Genomic DNA, 24,926 nt, shown 5'->3' on the forward strand with positions numbered 1-24,926 from the left:
CGGACTTGAGTTCTGGAGATGGGAAGTACAGTGCCTGCACTCTGAAGGAGGGGTGTTAATGTTGCAGTTTTAAAAACTGTAGTGTAAAGCACCCTTCTGGCAAGACAGTGATGGAGTGAATGATGGTGAAAGTTTTTCTTTTTCGGGCCACCCTGCCTTGGTGGGAATCGGCCGGTGTGATAATAAAAAAAAAAATAATATATGTATATATATATATATGTATATATATATATATATGTATATATATATATATATATATATATATGTATATATATATATATATGTATATATATATATATATATCTATATATATATATTTATGTATATATATATATATATATATGTATGTATATATATATATATATATATATGTATATATATATATATATATACATATATATATATATATATATATATATATATATGTATATATATATATATATATATATATATATATACATATATACAGGTCTCCCTCAACATTTGCGTTTTCAACTTTCGTGGGCTTCACACATTCGCGAATTCCCAGCCACCAAATCTTATTTAAGTTTACCGCCACGAGTCCTTACTACCCTCCCTCCGACCCCTGCAACTGGCAGCCAGCCCTCCCACCACTGTGTGGTGAGTGTTTTGTTTGTTTATTATTTACTATTAAACTATAGTATGTATAAATAATGTAAACCCATCCATGACTGCATATTAGAATGGCTATTCAGACAGGTATTGGAAGGTGACATCATGTGTTTACTCTTCAACACACCAAAGAATCAAACATTTCTGCTACTGCTAATAATAATAATAATATTAATATAATAATAATAATAATAATAAATACAATAGAATTGAAGAAGGAAATTGTACAAAAATACGAGGGTTGAAGCATTGGTGGAGGAAGTGGTTGACGCATCGTCAGTGTGGCTTTGTTTATGCTGGAGTGAGTATTAGTCTCCGTGCTCTTCCAAATATTTCACAATAATTCATTGTACTTGGTGCTTGTAGATTGAGTGTGACTGGAGTGGTTGAGGCAGTGTTAGAGGCACTTTATATATATATATATATATATATATATATATATATATATATATATATATATATATATACATATACATATACATATATATACATATATATATACATATACATATACATATAAAGTGGACCCCCGGTTAACGATATTTTTTCACTCCAGAAATATGTTCAGGTGCCAGTACTGACCGAATTTGTTCCCATAAGGAATATTGTGAAGTAGATTAGTCCATTTCAGACCCCCAAACATACACGTACAAACGCACTTACATAAATACACTTACATAATTGGTCGCATTCGGAGGTAATCGTTATGCGGGGGTCCACTGTATATATATATATATATTTATATATATATTATATATAATATATATATTATATATAATATATATATTATATATATATTTTTTTTTTCAACAAGTCAGTCGTCAGTGGACCCCCGGTTAACGATATTTTTTCACTCCAGAAATATGTTCAGGTGCCAGTACTGACCGAATTTGTTCCCATAAGGAATATTGTGAAGTAGATTAGTCCATTTCAAACCCCCAAACATACACGTACAAACGCACTTACATAAATACACTTACATAATTGGTCGCATTCGGAGGTGATCGTTATGCGGGGGTCCACTGTATATATGTGTGTGTGTGTATGTATTTACTGGTTCTTATGTAATACACTATAATATTTCTTTTCAATTTTTAGTTATGGAGACTGTTGTCAACCTTCCTCTTCTTTGGGACTATAGGCTTTAACTTCTTATTCAACATGATATTCACATATCGTTACTGCCGCATGCTAGAAGAGGGCTCCTTCAGGGGTCGTACAGCAGACTTTGTACTGATGATGGTGAGATGTTTATAGAAACTTGTGTATACTTTTTATTGAGAAATACATCTGATATGAATAATAGGTTTTGATTATTCTGTACTTTACATAAAACTAGATGTTACACAAAGAATAAGTCATATATTTGTGTATGTTTAAAATTCATTTGTTGTGCAATTCTTGCCACTTCATCATTTCTTATGGATTTTTTTTTTTTTTTTTTTTAAGAAAAATTTCAGGTGGCACATTTATATAAATCATATTTGGGAAACTGTAAAGATATCAAGATATTTCATGTTTACTATTTGAATTTAATTATTAATTCATATAATGCAATGGTAGTTGGTTGGTAAACAGCAACCACCCAGGGAGGTACTACCATCCTGGCAAGTGAGTGTAAAACAAGAGCCTGTAATTGTTTTACATGATGGTAGGATTGCTGGTGTCTTTTGTCTCTCGTAAATATGCAAGATTACAGGTACATCTTGCAACTTCTACTTACATTTAGGTCACACTACACATACATGTACACTGAGTTTTCTTTGATTTTATCTTAATAGTTCTTGGTCTTATTATTTTTCCTTTTATATCCATGGGGAAGTGGAATAAGAATCTTTCCTTCTTAAGCCATGCGTGTTGTAAAAGTCCACTAAAATGCGGGGAACAATGAGCTAGTAACCCCCGTTTCCTGTAAAGATTACTAAGAAGAAGAAGAAAATTGTCAAAGTGGGATGTCTGAATGTGTGTGGATGTTGTGTAATTAATAAGAGAGATGATTGTGGATGCTATGAATGAGAAGAAGCTGGATGTCCTGGCTTTAAGTGAAATAAAGCTGAAGTGGGGTGGGAGAGTTTCAGTGGAGAGAAGTAAATGGGATTAGGTCAGGGGTTTCAAATACCTAGAGCTTAAGGAGTAGCAGTAATGTTGAAGGATAAGCTGTGGCAGGAAAAGTGGGAGTATAAATGCATTAATTCAAGGATTATGTGGAGTAATATAAAGGTTGGATGTGAAAAGTGAGTTATAGTAAGCGTATATGCACCTAGAGAAGAGAGAAGTGTAGAGGAGAGAGATAGATTTTGGGAATTGTTGAGCGAGTGTGTGGGGAGCTTTGAACCAAGTGTGAGAGTACTTGTGGTTGGGGTTTCAATGCTAAAGTGGGTAAAAATATTGTGGAGGGAGTAGTACGTAAATTTGGGGTGCCAGGGGTAAATGAAATGGGGAGCCTTTAATTGAGCTATGTGTAGAAAGATGTTTGGTATTAAGTAATACATATTTTATGAAAAAGAGGATAAATAAATATACAAGGTATAACACGGCATGTAATGGAAGTACAGTGGGCCCTCGCCTAATGCTATTAATCCGTTCCTGAGAGCTCAGCGTTAGGCGAAATTATCGTTAGGCGAATTAATTTTCCCCATAAGAAATGATGGAAATCAAATTAATCCGTTCCTGACACCCCAAAGTATGAACAAAAAAAATTTTTACCACATGAAATATTAATTTTAATACACGCAAACTAAAGAAGACATGCACAGTTACATGACACTTACCTTTATTGAAGATCTGGTGATGATTGATGGGATGGGAGGAGGGGAGAGTGTTGATGGTGTTAGCGTTTAGAAGGGGAATCCCCTTCCATTAGGACTTGAGGTGGCAAGTTCTTTTCCGGGGTTACTTCCCTTCTTCTTTTAATGCCACTAGGACCAGCTTGAGAGTCACTGGACCTCTGTCGCACAACATATCTGTCCATAGAGGCCTATACCTCCCGTTCCTTTATGACATTCCTAAAGTGTTTCACAACATGGTCAGTGTACAGGTTGCCAACACGGCTTGCAATAGCTGTGTGAGGGTGATTTTCATCAAAAAAAGTTTGCACTTTAAGCTACATTGCACACATTTCCTTAATCTTTGAAGTAGGCAACTTCCTCAATTTCTCTATCCCCTTCTCCGAAGCAGTTTCCTCGGGTGTGGCCTCTTGCTGTTGAAGATGATCTAGCAGCTCATCAGTGGTTAGTTCTTCATTGTCCTCCTCCACCAACTCTTCCACATCCTCCCCACTAACCTCCAACCCCAAGGACTTCCCCAATGCCACAATGGATTCCTGAACTGGCATAGGATTCCCAGGGTTAGCCTCAAACCCTTCGAAATCCCTTTTGTCTACACATTCTGGCTACAGTTTCTTCCAAGCAGAGTTCAAGGTCCTCTTAGTCACTTCCTCCCAAGCCTTACCTATAATGTTTACACAATTGAGGATGCTAAAGTGATCTCTCCAAAACTCTCTTAGAGTCATTTGAGTTTCTGAAGTCACTACAAAGCCACCTTTCAAACATGGCTTTTGTGTACAGTTTCTTGAAGTTGGAAATGACCTGCTGGTCCATGGGCTGCAGGAGAGGAGTGGTATTAGGAGGCAAAAACTTTACCTTAATGAAGCTCATTTCCGCAGAAAGTCGCTCTGCCACGTCTGAAGGATGACCAGGAGCATTGTCTAATACCAGGAGGCACTTAAGGTCTAATTTCTTTTCAATTAGGTAATTTTTCACGGGGGCAAATGCATGGTGTAACCAGTCATAGAAAAAGTCCCTAGTGACCCATGCCTTACTGTTTGCCCTCCACAGCACACACAAATTAGCCTTGAGGACATTGTTTTTCCTGAGCACTCTGGGAGTTTCAGAGTGATACACCAATAAAGGCTTCACTTTGCAATCACCACTAGCATTGGCACACATCAACAGAGTAAGCCTGTCTTTCATAGGCTTATGTCCTGGGAGTGCCTTTTCCTCCTGAGTAATGTACGTCCTGTTTGGCATTTTCTTCCAAAACAGGCCTGTTTCGTCACAATTAAACACTTGTTCAGGTTTCAGTCCTTCACTGTCTATGTACTCCTTGAATTCCTGCACATATTTTTCAGCCGCTTTGTGGTCCGAACTGGCAGCCTCACCATGCCTTATCACACTATGTATGCCACTATGATTCTTAAATCTCTCAAACCAACCTTTGCTGGCCTTAAATTCACTCACATAATCACTAGTTGCAGGCATTTTTCTAATTAAATCGTCATGCAACTTTTCACATGCCTTTTCACATATGATCACTTGAGAGATGCTATCTCCTGCTATCTGTTTTTCGTTTATCCACACCAATAACAGTCTCTCAACATCTTTTATCACTTGTGATCTCTGTTTCAAAAACGAAGTTGCACCTTTGGCAAGAACAGCTTCCTTGATTGCCATTTTCTTCGCCACAATAGTAACGATGGTTGATTGGGGTTTTGTGTACAACCTGGCCAGCTCGGAGACATGCACTCCACTTTCATACTTAGCAATGATCTCTTTCTTCATATCCATAGTAATTCCCACTCTTTTTGCTGTAGGGTTGGCACTAAAAGCTTTCATGGAGCCCATGGTGACTTATTTTGCAGGTGCAGTCACTAAAAAGGCTGTGATAATATGAAATGTTCCGATTGTATGCTTGGAAGCGACCGCGGTGGCTGGCTTGTAAACACTGGCACCCACGGAACAAGTGAGGCGGGCTCAGGCCACATGTGGACGCGTCTCGAACGAACCACGTTGAGCGAGTTTTTTAGCACTAGCCAAGGCAAAATTTTTGCGTTAAAATGTATCGCTAGGCGGATTTAACGTTATGCGATGCGTTCGTTAGGCGAGGTTCCACTGTACAGTGGACCCTCGACCAACGATGACATCGTATAATGTTAAATCCGACTAGCGATACATTTTACCGCAAAAATTTTGCCTCGACTAGAGCTAAAAAACTCGACCAATGCGATTCGTTCCGTTCGAGACGCGTCCACGTGTGGCCTGCGCAGTGTTTACAAGCCAGCCACCGCGGTCGCATCCAAACATACAATCGGAACATTTCATATTATCACAGCGTTTTTAGTGATTGCACCTGCAAAATAAGTCACCATGGGCCCCAAGAAAACTTCTAGTGCCAACCCTGTGATAAAAAGGGTGAGAATTAGTATGGAAATTAAGAAAGATTTTGAAGGGTTTGGGGCTAACCCTGAGATACCTATGCCAGTTGTGGAATCCATTGTGCCTACTTCAAAGATTAAGGAAATGTGTGCAAAGTGGGTTGAAGTGCAAACCTTTATGGATGAAAATCACCCTAACACAGCTATTGCAAGCTGTGCTGTTGACTATTACAGTGACAATGTTGTGGTCCATTTTAGACAAATTGTAAAGGAACGGGAGGTACAGAGCTCTATGGACAGATATGTTGTGCGACAGAGGTCCAGTGACTCAAGCTGGTCCTAGTGGCATTAAAAGAAGAAGGGAAGTAACCCCGGAAAAGGACTTGACACCTCAAGTCCTAATGGAAGGGGATTCCCCTTCTAAACACTAACACCATCCACACACTCCCCTCCTCCCATCCCATCAATCATCACCAGATCTTCAATAAAGGTAAAGTGTCATGTAATTGTACATGTCTTCTTCAGTTTGTGTGTATTAAAATTAATATTTCATGTGGTAAATTTTTTTTTTAATACTCTGGGGTGTCAGGAATGGATTAATTTGATTTCCATTATTTCCTATGGGGAAAATTAACTCTCCTGCCTACTATATCTTCCCATGCTTTTATTATAAGAAAAAATGAAGTGTTTGTGAGGCTAACCACACTAGTTTCATAAACAAGAAATATTGTATAAAAACATGCATAATAGAGAATGTAAAGAAATAAAGTGAGTTTTATAAAGTGTGCGTACACTGGCGGAGGTGGAGAGTGGAAGATAGGCTACTTTCTACTAGCTCCTGCTGCCTCTGCACACCTCGCTTGTTTATCTATGATTTCATGCTGTAATTCCATGGACATCATCCTCTTTTTCTTCTCAGCACTGTCCTTTGCACTTACTTTCTTAGGCCCCTTGGTTAGAAAAAAGAAATTTGGCAGTAATATTACAAGAAATGCTTCCATAGTGACATAAACACGTTGCACAGGTCAGCTGATGTTGTGGCATTGGCTGTGCTACCTAGTGGTGGTTATCTGAAACTTTTTTTTTTTTTTAAGTCGGCTGTCTTCCACTTAGGCAGGGTGACCCAAAAAGAAAGAAAATCCCCAAAACAAAAATATTTTCATCATTCAACACTTTCACCACACTCATACATAATCACTGTTTTTGCTTATTATTATTATAATTATTCTTTCTTTCAACACACCAGCCGTATCCCACTGAGGTGGGGTAGCAAAAAAGGAAAAACAAAAGTTTCTCCTTTTAACCCTTTGACTGTCGAAATGCCCAATCCTGAAGTGTCTCCTGGTGTCGCAAAATATTTGAAAAAAAAAAAAAAATTATTTTTTCTTATGAAAATGGTAAGATTATTTTTCTGATTGTTTAGTCCCCCCAAAAAATTTTCCCATCAGTACTTACCGAGATACGTATAGAGTCCTGAAGTTTGCTGAAATTGATCTGCGAGTGGCAACAGCGGCGACTGCCGCTCACCCGGTAAACTTTGATTTACTTGTATTCGATGGTTTCTTGTTTTTTTCACTATTTTATTTTTTCACATAACTTTTGTGGCCTGTGAGACCAAATTATTGTGCAATGTTCAAATATACACTCGTTGAATGTAACACAATTATAGCAAAAACACTCGTATCATTATAATGTTGCTAAAACTTGTTTACACAAACAAACAATGTAAACAAATGTTTATTACCATTGTTCTACAATATATATTCATATGTGCTATCACTGGACACTTTTCTAGAACTGCTGCAGCTTGTGGAATTCTTTGAAACATGGGTATAAGCACAATGGTGTCTTACACTCCTCACACATAAAATGAGTGTCTCTGCGTTTTTGTGGGCGTTTTGTGGTATGTCCGCAGACAAAACACCTCTTCTGAGCATTTTTCTTGGCAGTAGTAGCAGGCAGTGGTATGGGGTAGTGATCACCAGGCCTCAGACGAGAGGACATGTGTTGATAATTTCGTGGGCGCTGGTCTATTCCAAGTGTTGTTCCTTGGTACTTGAATATTATTTGTCTGATGACTGACAAACAAAATTCACCATATTTGGGTTTCTTCTTGGGCTTCAACTTATACATATTATAAGCATTCAGCATGGAAATGTCAAGAAGATGGAAAAACAGTTTTATGTACCACTTATAACTCTTGCAAACACAGCAAACCCAATCTGCATGTCACATTTGTCCACTAAGTGCATATTGAGGTTGTAATCCATCACAGCTGCAGGTTTTACAATGGGTTCATTGGTCTCTCTATTCTGCTTGCCAGTGTCTACCATTTCCTGTCGGTGAACTGATGTCAGCAGTGTGACATCACGTTTGTCATGCCACCGAAATGCCATGATGTCATTGGCAGCAAACACCTGCACTTCACCTCTACGACTGCCAGCATTGAACCTAGGCATATGTTTACGATTTCCACGCACTGTGCCACACACATCTGTCATGTTCACTCGCAAGAAATCACTGAGTATAGTGCTTGTGTACCAGTTGTCAGTATATAAAATATGCCCCTTACCAAGATATGGTTCCATCATTGTTCTAACCACATCACCAGAGATACCTAGTAACTTTCTGGTATCTTCCATTCTTTTACCGCCAGTGTACACAATTATATCCGAAACCAGACCAGTTTTGCAATCACACAGAACAAATAACTTTATACCAAAGCGTTTCCTCTTGCTTGGTATATACTGCTTGAATGAGAGTCTTCCTTTGAACAAAATCAAAGACTCATCAATAACAAGCTTCCTGAAGGGATAAAAATACATACAGCACTTTTGTTTCAGGTACATAAACACACGTCTGATCTTATATAACCTGTCACTTGTGTCAGGCCTGGTTTTGTCTGAAAAGTGTAACATACGTAACAGTAACACAAATCTATTCACTGGTATAATGTCACTGAAAGCAGGGGTTGAAATCAGGCGGTCTGTCGCCCAGTATGTGTTGACACTATGCTTATACACATGTGGCATAAGCATTATTGTGGCAAAGAACAGATACATCTCTGCCACAGTTGTGTCCTTCCACTGGTGTAGGCATGATCTTGGTGACAGAATAGTGTTTGCCATGGTGTACTCATAGTATGTATTGCTTTCCCTGACAATAATGTCCATCAGGGGTTCATCGAAGAACAACTGAAAGCATTCCAGTTCAGTGGGATTGTTCCCAAGTGTACATGTTGGCCGTATTCCGCTTTGTCCTCCATCAAAGTCATGGGGATTGGGAACAAACTCGTCATCTTGCTGCCAATCCCAGATGCGGTCAGCTGGTGCGTTCTGGATATTGTAATGTGGTTGTGGTTGTGCAGGTTGAGGTTGTGGTTGTGGGAGTGTGGGGTCGGGTGAGGCTGGTTGTAGTTGTGCAGAGTCAGCAGCGCGGGTAGTAGCGTGGCCTGCTGCTGGTGTCACATGACTCATGCCACCATCACTATCACCACCACCGCCTGCTGCCTCACTTGCATCATTGATACCCATCGTAACAATATCGTCATCTTCACTACCAGGATGTGGTGTAGGGCCACGGGATGTGCTCCGAGATGTACTCCTTCCTCTTGGAAGAGCATATGGCACACTACCAGACCGCATGCAACGTCGTATATACTGCCGCTTCACTGGGGAATATTCACCCTCACTGTCACAACTAGAACTGCTTTCAATAACCTTGAAATCACTATTACTATCACTTGCACTGCTCACATCTGAGTCTTGTACACGGGCAAATAGTTTCCTCTTTCGTCCTGGTACAGGTGAACATGAACAAGCTGGCCCAGCACCAGAGGTGGAAGGTTGTGGGTCATCTGGGTTTTCATCACTAATTATGTTATCCTGGGTAATTTTTTCGGTCACACCCGCTTCAAAACCAGGGAATTCACTTTCACTGACACTATCATCACTGTTTGAGCTATCACTTTTGAACAAAAGACCTCCAATCCGCCGAGGAGTGAGGAACTTCTTACCGCGAGGCAAGGTGAAAATGGACTACTAAGATGGCGTTCCCACAATGCACCGCTGAGTCCCAGATTTTTTTCACAGGGTGCACACCGACCACTGAGACCCATTCTCTCTCATGTAGGCCTACCAGCCCTCTCCCGCTTGATTTGAAGCCGCTAGAATTTATGCGTATAGATACGTCAAACACGGTATCTCCCATGACGTATATATACTACCGCGACAGTCAAAGCGTTAAATTTAGTAATATATACAGGAGAAGGGGTTACTAGCCCCTTCCTTCCGGCATTTTAGTCGCCTCTTACAACACGCATGGCTTACGGAGGAAGAATTCTGTTCCACTTCCCCATGGATAATTATTATTATTATTATTAATTTAGGGAACTGGAGCACAGATCCAATTCCCTAGATCAAGAGCCCCTCACCAGCATCAAGGAACCTCCCTTGAGGGGGAAGCTCGCAACCTGAATTTTGGCTTGTATCCAGGAGCAAAAAATTGACCGAGCGACGGCTCGTATCCTGAAAAACTCAAAGGTTCCACCATACTCCATGGGGAAGTGGAGAAGAACCCTTCCTCCATGAGCCATGCATGCCATAAGAGGCTACTAAAATGCCAGGAGGAAGGAGCTAGCATTCTCTTCTCCCGTATAAATTACTAAATATAAAAAGAAAAACTTTTGATTCTTCTTTTTCAGGTAACCCAGCCTTGGTGGGACATGACCAGTGCTGCAAAAAACATCTTAAATAAAGGTGTTCTTTTGATGATCTATTTTGTTGACATAACATAAGTATTTGTTGTTCACTTAGGTGTTTGGTGGAGCATGCATGCTTGTATGTGCCATGTTTTGCTCTGTGCTCTTCCTGGGTCCAGCCTTCACCATTATGCTGGTATATGTGTGGGCACGAAGGAACCCTTTTGTTCGAATGAATTTCTTTGGCCTCCTCAATTTCCAGGTACAGTATTTGTACATCTTTTACATTTAATTTCTTGTACTGTACATTATTTATATTTAGTATACTATCAACTGTTATAAAGTTGCTATTGAAGCACAAAATGTGAAATAATGCTTCTCTGTCTAATTACATAGTTTTTTGTATTTTCACACGTTATGTGACTAACATTGACAGTATTGATGTTCAGATAGGTTCTGCATTTTGAACCAATACTAATGTGATATTTTCTTGTACAATATAACTTTTTATTTTTTTCCTGTTATTGTTTTCCAGATTATTTTTTTAATATATTTTGTTAGGTGGGAGAAAATTTCAGCTTATATTTTAATCAGTAGTAGTAGGTTGGTAGACAGCAACCACCCAGGGAGGTACTACCGTCCTGCCAAGTGAGTGTAAAACGAAAGCCTGTAATTGTTTTACATGATGGTAGGATTGCTGGTGTCTTTTGTCTGTCATAAATATGCAAGATTACAGGTATGTCTTGCTACTTCTACTTACACTTAGGTCACACTACACATACATGTACACGTTTATTTATACACACTCATCTAAGTTTTCTTTGATTTTATCTTAATAGTTCTTGGTTTTATTACTTTTCCTTTTATATCCATGGGGAAGTGGAATAAGAATCTTTCCTCCATAAGCCATGCGTGTTGTAAAAGTCAACTAAAATGCCGGGAACAATGGGCTAGTAACCCCTTTTCCTGTAAAGATTATTGCATTTATGGATTTAGAAAAGGCATAAGAGAGAGTGGATAGAGGAGCAATGTGGCAGATGTTGCAAGTATATGGAATAGGTGGTAAGTTACTAAATGCTGTTAAGAGTTTTTATGAGGATAGTGAGGCTCAGGTTAGGGTGTGTAGAAGAGAGGGAGAATACTTCCCGGTAAAAGTAGATCTTAGACAGGAATGTGTAATGTCACCATGGTTGTTTAATATATTTATAGATGGGGTTGTAAAAGAAGTAAATGCTAGGGTGTTCGGAAGAGGGGTGGGATTAAATTATGGGGAATCAAATTCAAAATGGGAATTGACACAGTTACTTTTTGCTGATGATACTGTGCTTATGGGAGATTCTAAAGAAAAATTGCGAAGGTTAGTGGATGAGTTTGGGAATGTGTGTAAAGGTAGAAAGTTGAAAGTGAACATAGAAAAGAGTAAGGTGATGAGGGTATCAAATGATTTAGATAAAGAAAAATTGGATATCAAATTGGGGAGGAGGAGTATGGAAGATGTGAATGTTTTCAGATACTTGGGAGTTGACGTGTCGGCGGATAGATTTATGAAGGATGAGGTTAATCATAGAATTGATGAGGGAAAAAAGGTGAGTGGTGCATTGAGGTATATGTGGAGTCAAAAAATGCTATCTATGGAGGCAAAGAAGGGAATGTATGAAAGTATAGTGGTACCAACACTCTTATATGGATGTGAAGCTTGGGTGGTAAATGCAGCAGCGAGGAGACGGTTGGAGGCAGTGGAGATGTCCTGTCTAAGGAGGTTTTGTGGGCAAGGGGCTTGGACTTCCAGCAAGCGTGCATGAGCATGTTAGATAGGAGTGAATGGAGACGAATGATACTTGGGACCTGACAATCTGTTGGAGTGTGAGCAGGGTAATATTTAGTGAAGGGATTCAGGGAAACCAGTTATTTTCATATAGTCGGACTTGAGTCCTGGAAATGGGAAGTACAATGCCTGCACTTTAATGGAGGGGTTTGGGATATTGGCAGTTTGGAGGGATATGTTGTGTATCTTTATACTTATATGCTTCTAAACTGCTATATTCTGAGCACCTCTGCAAAAACAGTGATAATGTGTGAGTGTGGTGAAAGTGTTGAATGATGATGAAAGCATTTTCTTTTTGGGGATTTTCTTTCTTTTTTGGGTCACCCTGCCTCGGTGGGAGACGGCCGACTTGTTGAAAAAAAAAAAATACTAAAAAGAATAAGAAGAAAATTGTCAAAGTGGGAAGTCTGAATGTGCGTGGATGTTGTGCAAATGATAAGAAAGAGATGATTGTGGATGTTATGAATGAGAAGAAGCTGGATGTCCTGGCTTTAAGTGAAACAAAGCTGAAGGGGGCAGGAGAGTTTCAATGGAGAGGAATAAATGGGATTAGGTCAGGGGTTTCAAATAGAGTTAGAGCTTAAGAAGGAGTAGCAATAATGTTGAAGGATAACCTATGGCAGGAAAAGAGGGACTATAAATGTATTAATTCAAGGATTATGTGGAGTAAAATAAAGATTGGATGTGAAAAGTGGGTTATAATAAGCGTGTATGCACCTGAAGAAGAGAGAAGTGTAGAGGAGAGAGAGATTTTGGGAAATGTTGAGTGAATGCGTGGGGAGTTTTGAATCAAGTGTGAGAGTAATGGTGGTTGGGGATTTAAATGCTAAAGTGGGTAAAAATGTTATGGAGGGAGTAGTAGGTAAATTTGGGGTGCCAGGGGTAAATGTAAATGGGGAGCCTTTGATTGAGCTATGTGTAGAAAGAGATTTCTTAATAAGTAATACATATTTTATGAAAAAGAGGATAAATAAATATACAAGGTATGATGTAGCACGTAATGAAAGTAGTTTATTAGATTATGTATTGGTGGATAAAAGGTTGATGGGTAGGCTCCAGGATGTACATGTTTATAGAGGGGCAACTGATATATCGGATCATTATTTAGTTGTAGCTACAGTTAGAGTAAGAGGTAGATGGGAGAAGAGGAAGGTGGCAACAAGTAAGAGGGAGGTGAAAGTGTATAAACTAAGGGAGGAGGAAGTTCGGGTGAGATTTAAGCGACTATTGGCAGAAAGGTGGGCTAGTGCAAAGATGAGTAGTGGGGGGGTTGAAGAGGGTTGGAATAGTTTTAAAAATGCAGTATTAGAATGTGGGGGCAGAAGTTTGTGGTTATAGGAGGGTGGGGGCAGGAGGAAAGAGGAGTGATTGGTGGAATGATGAAGTAAAGGGTGTGATAAAAGAGAAAAAGGTAGCTTAAGAGAGGTTTTTACAAAGCAAAAGTGTTATAAGAAGAGAAGAGTATATGGAGAGTGTTACAAAAAATGCGATTCTAAAAGCTTAGAGATCTCCAGTGAATACTAGAAAGGACTGCCCTTCTAGCATCCAGCCTGTTACTGGGTTTTCGTAACAAGTAGTCAGTATCCTTGTCCAATTATCCATTAGAATTCATTATGATTCAATAGTGCTTCAGGATTACAACTGGTAGGCTACTAACTAGAGAAATTAAAATTTAATAAATTTATTAATCATTAAGTTGTCTAGAGGTATATTATCAAATTAAATTAAATTAAATTAATCACAATCAAAATAACATCACTTCTCTCAAGTACAATATTATTGTGCTGAAAGCACATATCACATTTATAATTCTTAAGTACCGTCAGGTACATTAACATTTAATAAGATATTACAAATATGTACAAGTAAGTTTGTGTATGCGTGTAAGTGCTCTAAGTAGTTCACTATGTCTCACGACTCGACTAGACTTAAACAAGTGACTGACAAAGTCCTCACATAAACTAACTTCTTGACCGACTGGCAACCAGAACAGTCTGCTTGAACAATGAAAAGAATGCTAAGCCCAGTAGCCATATAACAAGCGACTGCGACACAATCAGGATCAAGGAGATAATATAACGACACTAAGTAGGGACCATCAGCAGATCCTCCACAAAAGTTACAAAACTCCCATACTACTGAATCTAAGTTCAGTATAGGAAAAACCCTGACTGTGACAATACACAGAAACCAGTACAAAATTAGGTCAGAAGCTATAGCTAAGGACCTGAGATGTTCAGAGTGTCTAAGCGACACACAACCTCAGTACAACGTCAAAAATCACTAAGTTTATACAATGTTCTGTGAACAGAGTACTACAGAACTAACAAGAATAATGAGACAGACAATCTGTCCAACCACCAAGCGAGTCTAGAGCAGACTGAATACTTCACGAGAGGTGAGGACACCCCCCCCCCTCGATCACGTGATAGCCCCGTGGACAGCACAGCTCAGAAGCCGGCAGTATAACGAGCGACAAGCGATAATTACAGTAGTTTGACAATCAAGACTTGAACTGAGCACATATTATGTACATCCTACCTCACAACATAAGCTACGTCAAATAACAATATAAGGCAATACATTTGCGATTTAGCTATTATCGCAAATATAAGCAATATAAAATTATATGAAAAGGTAATATACATTATATATATACATAATAATCATTGAAACCCATTCAGGGGTTGCAACAGAGAGTGCAAAAGGAGAGCAGATGATAGAGTGGGAGAGGCACTGTCACGAAATTTTAATGAAAATAAAAAAAAATTTTGGAGTGAGTTAAACAAGTTAAGAAAGCCTAGGGAGAGTATGGATTTGTCAGTTAAAAACAGAGTAGGGGAGTAGTAGATGGGGAGATGGAGGTATTAGGTAGATGGCGAGAATATTTTGAGGAACTTTTAAATGTTGAGGAAGAAAGAGAGGCGGTAATTTCATGCGCTGGTCAGGGAGGTATACCATCTTTTAGGAGTGAAGAAGAGCAGACTGTAAGTGTGGTGGAGGTATGTGAGGCATTACTTAGAATGAAAGGGGGTAAAGCAGCTGGAGCTGATGGGATCATGACAGAAATGTTAAAAGCAGGGGGGATATAGTGTTGGAGTGGTTGGTACTTTTGTATAATATATGTATGAAAGAGGGGGAAGGTACCTAGGGATTGGCAGAGAGCATGTATAGTCCCTTTATATAAAGGGAAAGGGGGCAAAAGAGATTGTAAAAATTATAGAGGAATAAGTTTACTGAGTATACCAGGAAAAGTGTACGGTAGGGTTATAATTGAAAGAATTAGAGGTAAGACAGAATGTAGGATTGCGGATGAGCAAGGGGGTTTCAGAGTGGGTAGGGGATGTGTAGATCAAGTGTTTACATTGAAGTATATATGTGAACAGTATTTAGATAAAGGTAGGGAACTTTTTATTGCATTTATGGATTTAGAAAAGGCATATGATAGAGTGGATAGGGGAGCAATGTGGCAGATGTTGCAAGTATATGGAATAGGCGGTAAGTTATTAAATGCTGTAAAGAGTTTTTATGAGGATAGTGAGGCTCAGGTTAGGGTGTGTAGAAGAGAGGGAAACTACTTCCCGGTAAAAGTAGGTCTTAGACAGTGATGTGTAATGTCACCATGGTTGTTTAATATATTTATAGATGGGGTTGTAAAGGAAGTAAATGCTAGGGTGTTCGGGAGAGGGGTGGGATTAAATTTTGGGGAATCAAATTCAAAATGGGAATTGACACAGTTACTTTTTGCTGATGATACTGTGCTTATGGGAGATTCTAAAGAAAAATTGCAAAGGTTAGTGGATGAGTTTGGGAATGTGTGTAAAGGTAGAAAGTTGAAAGTGAACATAGAAAAGAGTAAGGTGATGAGGGTATCAAATGAATTAGATAAAGAGAAATTGGATATAAAATTGGGGAGGAGGAGTATGGAAGAAGTGAATGTTTTCAGATACTTGGGAGTTGACGTGTTGGCGGATGGATTTATGAAGGATGAGGTTAGTCATAGAATTGATGAGGGAAAAAAGGTGAGTGGTGCGTTGAGGTATATGTGGAGTCAAAAAACGTTATCTATGGAGGCAAAGAATGGAATGTATGAAAATATAGTAGTACCAACACTCTTATATGGGTGTGAAGCTTGGGTGGTAAATGCAGCAGCGAGGAGATGGTTGGAGGCAGTGGAGATGTCCTGTTTAAGGGCAATGTGTGGTGTAAATATTATGCAGAAAATTCAGAGTGTGGAAATTAGGAAAAGGTGTGGAGTTAATAAAAGTATTAGTCAAAGGGTGGAAATTAGGAAAAGGTGTGGAGTTAATAAAAGTATTAGTCAGAGGGCAGAAGAGGGGTTGTTGAGGTGGTTTGGTCATTTAGAGAGAATGGATCAAAGTAGAATGACATGGAAAGCATATAAATCTATAGGGGAAGGAAGGCGGGGTAGGGGTCGTCCTCGAAAGGGTTGGAGTGAGGGGGTAAAGGAGATTTTGTGGGCGAGGGGCTTGGACTTCCAGCAAGCGTGCGTGAGGGTGTTAGATAGGAATGAATGGAGACGAATGGTACTTGGGACCTGATGATCTGTTGGAGTGTGAGTAGGGTAATATTTAGTGAAGGGATTCAGGAAAACCGGTTATTTTCATGTAGTCAGACTTGAGTCCTGGAAATGGGAAGTACAATGCCTACACTTTAAAGGAGGGGTTTGGGATATTGGCAGTTTGGAGGAATATGTTGTGTATCTTCATATGTATATGCTTCTAAACCGTTGTATTCTGAGCACCTCTGCAAAAACAGTGATAATGTGTGAGTGTGGTGAAAGTGTTGGGTGATGATGAAAGTATTTTCTTTTTGGGAATTTTCTTTCTTTTTTTTTGGGTCACCCTGCCTCGGTGGGAGACGGCTGACTTGTTGGAAAAAACAAAAAAAATTTAATCAGTATATAAAATTGTTGAGCATGTCCTGATAACTCATGAATCCTTTGATGTTAAATGGTAGAAATCCAGTTATTAACTTCTATGCATTTAGGTGGTTCACAGTAAGGTTTCTGTTGTCTCTAGGGGTGACAGCATTAATGGTTAAAACTAAAACAGCAGTCCAACGTTTAACCCTTAAACTGTAACCAAAAAACTAGGTGTGCAGGTAAAGAGGATGTTTGCAGTGTACAGTGGACCCTCGGCTAACGCCTTTAATTCGTTCCAGAGAGCTAGCCTTCAACCGAATTAATTTTCCCCATAAGAAATAATGGAAATCCAATTAATCCGTTCCAGACACCCAAAAAAGTTAAATAAAATAATTTTTTTACATGAAATATGCATTTCCCTATACAGAAAATGATACGTGAAAAATAAAGCAATAATAAAATCATACTTGTTGATGAGTGATGAGACAGGAGGAGGGCAGAGGATGAAGGTGTTCTATTGTTTGGAAGGGGAATCCCCTTCCAAAAAGACTTCAAATAACAAGTCCTTTTCTGGCTTGTGTCCTGGGAGTGCCTTTTCCTCCTGAGTAATGTAAGTCCTGTTTGGCATTTTCTTCCTAAACAGGCCTGTTTCATCACAATTGAACACTTGTTGGGGTTTTAATTTTTCAGCCTCTATGTACCCCTTAAAGTCCTGCACGTATTTTTCAGCCGCTTTTTTGTCAGAACTGGCAGCCTCGCCATGCCTTATCATACCATACCATACCACCATCACAACCACTACCACCCTCTACCACCATCACAGTTGCTACCACCCTCTACCACCACCACTACAAATCTCTACCACCATCACTACAACCCTCTACCACCATCACAACCACTACCACCCTCTACCACCACCACCCTCTACCACGACCACTTTTGTATTTTTCTACAAACTTTTTCTTGAATTATATGTTTCTCACATTCTTTACCATAGGGCTGGCACTAGAAGCTTTCTTGGGGCCCATGGTGGCTTATTTAGCAGTTACAAGCACCAAAAACAATGGAATAATACAAGGTATATCGCATGTCCTGCCAAGTGAGTGTAAAATGGAATCCTGTAATTGTTTTACATGATGGTAGGATTGCTGGTGTCTTTTTTTCTGGCTCTTAAACATGCAAGATTTCAGGTACGTCTTGCTACTTCTACTTACACTTAGGTCACACTGCACATACATGTACAAGCATATATATACACACCCCTCTGGGTTTTCTTCTATTTTCTTTCTAGTTCTTGTTCTTGTTTATTTCCTCTCATCTCCTTGGGGAAGTGGAACAGAATTCTTCCTCCGTAAGCCATGCGTGTTGTAAGAGGCGACTAAAATGCTGAGAGCAAGGGCCTAGTAACCCTTTCTCCTGTATAAATTACTAAATTTAAAAAGAGAAATTTTTGTTTTTCTTTTTGGGCCACCCTGCCTTGGTGGGATGCGGCCGGTTTGTTGGGAAAAAAAAAAAATATGGCATGTAAGCACTGAATCGTCCTCACTGGCTTTGTAAACACTGGCACACTGGCTGGTACATGGAGTGAGTGGCTGGGCCAGCACAGGGCGCCGTGCTGACACGTTCGGGACGAAAGCTCTTAACCAAGTTTTTTGGTGTTTGTCGAGCCAGTTTTTTTACACCAAAGCGAGGTGTCAGCCGAATTTGGCATTAGCTGATGCAGGCATTAGCCGAGGGTCCACTGTACTAGTATGTACAATTTTTCATGTATTCAGATATGCCACTTGGCAATATTTTTGACCTCATCTCATCTGTTTGGGTCTCCCATAACCTTTTCATTCCTTTGAAAGGAATCTAAGACCAGGAGGGTCCACACAGTGCATAGTGGATAACATTGCATAAATAGCATAAGTGAAAAATGAAACCAGGACCTACTGTTCCTCCACCGGCTTCCCTAACAACAAACAGAGTGGAACTGGCAGGAAGAAATCTTATTTATTTCAGATTTATAACAATTTCATGATACGAACAGTGAAATTTAGTAAAAAAAAAAGTGCATATGTAAATTTAACTCATTATTGCCAAACTGACTATTATGAGATGTCATGTTTGAAGGCAATGTTTGGTGTGCATATTATGCAGAGAATTTAGAGTCTAAGGCATATGATAGGGTGGATAGGGGAGCAATGTGGCAAGTATATAGAATAGATAGTAAGTTACTAAATGCTGTTAAGTTTTTATGAGGATAGTGAGGCTCAGGTTAGGGTGTGTAGGAGAGAAGGAGATTACTTCACAGTAAAAGTAGGCCTTAGACAGGGATGTGCAATGTCACCATGGTTGTGTAACATATTTATAGATGGGGTTGTAAACAAAGTAAATGCTAGGTTGTTGCGGAGAGGGATAGGATTAAATTATGGGGAATCAAATACAAAATGGGAGTTGACACGGTTACTTTTTGCTAATGATGCTGTGCTTTTGGGAGATTCTAAAGGAAAGTCGCAAAGGTTAGTGGACAAGTTTGGGAGCGTGTGTAAAGGAAGAAAGTTGAGAGTGAACAAAGATAAGAGTAAGGTGATGAGGGTATCAAACAACTTACATAAAGAAAAATTGGATATCAGATTGAAAGAAGAGGGTATGGAAGAAGTGAATGTATTCAGATATTTGGGATTTGACTTGTCAGCAGATGGGTTTATGAAGGACGAGGGTAACCACAGAATTGATAAACGAAAAAAGGCGAGTGATCCTTTGAGGTATCTGTGGAAACAAAAAATGATATCCATGGAGGCAAAGATTGGATTGTAAATACATGGGTTGTAAATGCTGCAGCAAGGAGGCTGGAGGCAGAGGAGATGTCGTGTTTAAGGGCAATGTGTGGTGTAAGTATTATGCAGAGAATTTGTAGTGTGGAAGTTAGGAGGAGTTGTGGAGTTACTAAAAGTATTAATCAGAGGGCTGTAGAGGGGTTGTTGAGGTGGTTTGGTAATTTGGAGAGGATGGAACAAAGTAGAATGACTTGGAGAGTGTATAATTTTGTAGTGGAAGGAAGGGAGGATAGGGGTCATCCTCAAAAAGGCTGGAAGGAGGGGTAAAAGAGGTTTTGTGGGCGAGGGGCTTGAACTACCAGCAAGCATGCATGTAAGATAGGAATGAATGGAGACAAATGGTTTTTGGGACCTGACAAGCTGTTGGAGTGTGAGCAAGGTAATATTTTATGAAGGGATTCAGGAAAACCATTAGATGGACTTGAGTCCTGAAGGTGGGAAGTACAATGCCTGCACTTTAAAGGAGGGGTTTGAGATACTGGCTGTTTGGAGTGACATCAAAACTGTCATATCTGAGTGCCTCTGCAAAGACAGTGATTATGTGTGAATGATGGTGAAAGTATTGAACAATGATGAAAGTTTTTTTTTTCTTTCTTTCTTTTTGGGTTACCCTGCTTTGGCGGGAAATGGCCGACATGTTAAAAAAAAAAAATTAAAAAAAATTGATTCTGATCAGCATCAAGTTGGTTTTACCTCACTCACTTCACTCCAATGTGTAGGAAACTATTTTTGTTGATGAAAGATGAACACGCCTTATGTAATCTTCAATTCCAATATTTCATTTTATGTCATACCAACATTTATGACCCTTAAATGCTAGGCCTAGATATAATTAGTAAGTAAGGCTTATGATTAGTTTGCCGAAAATGCATTTGAATAATTAGTGGCTTTCTTCAGGGCCTTATCTTGTATCAAATTATATCTGTATCATAGTAAGATAAAACTCAAATTCTAGTCACTTTGAGTATATAACTACTGTATTTGAATGGCTCTAAAGGATAATTATTTTAATTTATTTAATTTTAAAAGATATAGTTTGACTTGATCTTTCTGTGGAGAAAGAATCCCTACATTTTTCATGATCAGTGCTAAGTGTTAAATTTTCAGGGGAAAGAGGCTACTGAACCTTACTTTCATAAGGTATTTCTCATTAAATTTTACTGAACTAGACCCGCAGTTTTATATTCCATTGACAAGCATGTTCAAATATTTGTATTCCTACTTTTCCAGGCTCCATATTTACCCTGGGTGTTACTGGGCTTCAGTGTCCTTTTGGGGAATTCCATCCTGGTTGACTTGGTAGGAATTGCAGTTGGACACATCTATTACTTCCTTGAGGATGTTTTTCCAGCACGGTCTGGAGGCATCAGGCTCCTGAAGACTCCACGCTTCCTGTAAGTCTTTATATTTATATGCATGTGTATGTATTTAGCTTCACTAAGAGTAAAGGGTTCAAGGATAATCTCATTAATGGGCAAAAGTGAAGTGAAAGTTGATAAATTACAGAAGTTAGGGTAAGTTCTAAGTTATTTGGAGAAAGGTGGGCTAGAGAGGGTCAAATAGGTATAGGGTGGATTTAAGAATTCAGATGTTAGTTTGTCAGGATAGAATGGGTGATGATGGGAAAAGGAGTGATTGGTGGAATGATGATGTAAAGAAGGTGGCAAGGAAGAAAAAGTTAGCATATGAGAGGTTTTTCTTTCTTTCTTTCAACACACCGACCATATCCCACCGAGGCAGGGTGGCCCAAAAGGAAAAACGAAAGTTTCTCCTTTTTTCTTTCTTTCTTTCAATACACCGGCCGTATCCCACCGAGGCGGGGTGGCCCAAAAGGAAAAACGAAAGTTTCTCCTTTTACATTTAGTAATATATACAGGAGAAGGGGTTACTAGCCCCTTGCTCCCGGCATTTTAGTCGCCTCTTACAACACGCATGGCTTACGTAGGAAGAATTCTGTTCCACTTCCCCATGGAGGTAGGAGGAAATAAACAAGAACAAGAACTAGAAAGAAAATAGAAGAAAACCCAGAGGGGTGTGTGTATACATATGCTTGTACATGTATGCGTAGTGCGACCTAAGTGAAAGTAGAAGTAGCAAGACGTACCTGAAATCTTGCATGTTTACGAGACAGACAAAAGACACCAGCAATCCTACCATCATGTAAAATAATTACAGGCTTTCGTTGTACACTCACTTGGCAGGATGGTAGTACCTCCCAGGGCAGTTGCTGTTTACCAACCTACTACCTAGGATGAGAGGCTTTTATTGTTGAGAAATGGCATTACCAGTTAAGTTTAAAGACTTATACTTAACTTAAAAGGACAACTCATCGCCTGCACAGCCGCCCCTGCAGACGAGGTCTAGAAGCTGTCGAAACCATCTCAACATGGGCTGTCAAGAAATATATTTTTTTATTATCACACTGGCCGATTCCCACCAAGGCAGGGTGGCCCGAAAAAGAAAAACTTTCACCATCATTCACTCCATCACTGTCTTGCCAGAAGGGTGCTTTACACTACAGTTTTTAAACTGCAACATTAACACCCCTCCTTCAGAGTGCAGGCACTGTACTTCCCATCTCCAGGACTCAAGTCCGGCCTGCCGGTTTTCCTGAATCCCTTCATAAATGTTACTTTGCTCACACTCCAACAGCACGTCAAGTATTAAAAACCATTTGTCTCCATTCACTCCTATCAAACACGCTCACGCATGCCTGCTGGAAGTCCAAGCCCCTCGCACACAAAACCTCCTTTACCCCCTCCCTCCAACCCTTCCTAGGCCGACCCCTACCCCGCCTTCCTTCCACTACAGACTGATACACTCTTGAAGTTATTCTGTTTCGCTCCATTCTTTCTAAATGTCCGAACCACCTCAACAACCCCTCCTCAGCCCTCTGGACAACAGTTTTGGTAATCCCGCACCTCCTCCTAACTTCCAAACTACGAATTCTCTGCATTATATTCACACCACACATTGCCCTCAGACATGACATCTCCACTGCCTCCAGCCTTCTCCTCGCTGCAACATTCATCACCCATGCTTCACACCCATATAAGAGCGTTGGTAAAACTATACTCTCATACATTCCCCTCTTTGCCTCCAAGGACAAAGTTCTCTGTCTCCACAGACTCCTAAGTGCACCACTCACTCTTTTTCCCTCATCAATTCTATGATTCACCTCATCTTTCATAGACCCATCCGCTGACACGTCCACTCCCAAATATCTGAATACGTTCACCTCCTCCATACTCTCTCCCTCCAATCTGATATTCAATCTTTCATCACCTAATCTTTTTGTTATCCTCATAACCTTACTCTTTCCTGTATTCACCTTTAATTTTCTTCTTTTGCACACCCTACCAAATTCATCCACCAATCTCTGCAGCTTCTCTTCAGAATCTCCCAAGAGCACAGTGTCATCAGCAAAGAGCAGCTGTGACAACTCCCACCCTGTGTGTGATTCTTTATCTTTTAACTCCACGCCTCTTGCCAAGACCCTCGCATTTACTTCTCTTACAACCCCATCTATAAATATATTAAACAACCACGGTGACATCACACATCCTTGTCTAAGGCCTACTTTTACTGGGAAAAAATTTCCCTCTTTTCTACATACTCTAACTTGAGCCTCACTATCCTCGTAAAAACTCTTCACTGCTTTCAGTAACCTACCTCCTACACCATACACTTGCAACATCTGCCACATTGCCCCCCTATCCACCCTGTCATACGCCTTTTCCAAATCCATAAATGCCACAAAGACCTCTTTAGCCTTATCTAAATACTGTTCACTTATATGTTTCACTGTAAACACCTGGTCCACACACCCCCTACCTTTCCTAAAGCCTCCTTGTTCATCTGCTATCCTATTCTCCGTCTTACTCTTAATTCTTTCAATTATAACTCTACCATACACTTTACCAGGTACACTCAACAGACTTATCCCCCTATAATTTTTGCACTCTCTTTTATCCCCTTTGCCTTTATACAAAGGAACTATGCATGCTCTCTGCCAATCCCTAGGTACCTTACCCTCTTCCATACATTTATTAAATAATTGCACCAACCACTCCAAAACTATATCCCCACCTGCTTTTAACATTTCTATCTTTATCCCATCAATCCCGGCTGCCTTACCCCCTTTCATTTTACCTACTGCCTCACGAACTTCCCCCACACTCACAACTGGCTCTTCCTCACTCCTACAAGATGTTATTCCTCCTTGCCCTATACACGAAATCACAGCTTCCCTATCTTCATCAACATTTAACAATTCCTCAAAATATTCCCTCCATCTTCCCAATACCTCTAACTCTCCATTTAATAACTCTCCTCTCCTATTTTTAACTTACAAATCCATTTGTTCTCTAGGCTTCCTTAACTTGTTAATCTCACTCCAAAACTTTTTCTTATTTTCAACAAAATTTGTTGATAACAGCTCACCCACTCTCTCATTTGCTCTCTTTTTACATTGCTTCACCACTCTTTTAACCTCTCTCTTTTTCTCCATATACTCTTCCCTCCTTGCATCACTTCTACTTTGTAAAAACTTCTCATATGCTAACTTTTTCTCCCTTACTACTCTCTTTACATCATCATTCCACCAATCGCTCCTCTTCCCTCCTGCACCCACTTTCCTGTAACCACAAACTTCTGCTGAACACTCTAACACTACATTTTTAAACCTACCCCATTCCTCTTCGACCCCATTGCCTATGCTCTCATTAGCCCATCTATCCTCCAATAGCTGTTTATATCTTACCCTAACTGCCTCCTCTTTTAGTTTATAAACCTTCACCTCTCTCTTCCCTGATGCTTCTATTCTCCTTGTATCCCATCTACCTTTTACTCTCAGTGTAGCTACAACTAGAAAGTGATCTGATATATCTGTGGCCCCTCGATAAACATGT

General features: G+C 39.7%; 1 protein-coding gene across 3 annotated transcripts in view; it reads left to right on the forward strand.

Annotated features, from left to right (window-relative positions):
* The window catches only part of Der-2 (Derlin 2), a 62,978-nt gene that overhangs the window by 19,169 nt on the left and 18,883 nt on the right, over positions 1 to 24,926 (forward strand). For all 3 annotated transcript variants that reach the window (XM_070098555.1, XM_070098554.1, XM_070098556.1), the window contains 3 exons: positions 1,732 to 1,875; positions 10,600 to 10,746; positions 21,247 to 21,410. In XM_070098555.1, the coding sequence (XP_069954656.1) occupies positions 1,732 to 1,875; positions 10,600 to 10,746; positions 21,247 to 21,410 (455 nt within the window). The remainder of the gene's footprint in view (positions 1 to 1,731; positions 1,876 to 10,599; positions 10,747 to 21,246; positions 21,411 to 24,926) is intronic.

Source organism: Cherax quadricarinatus, chromosome 63, assembly GCF_038502225.1.
Source record: "Cherax quadricarinatus isolate ZL_2023a chromosome 63, ASM3850222v1, whole genome shotgun sequence".
Classification (NCBI taxonomy): Eukaryota; Metazoa; Arthropoda; class Malacostraca; order Decapoda; family Parastacidae; genus Cherax; species Cherax quadricarinatus.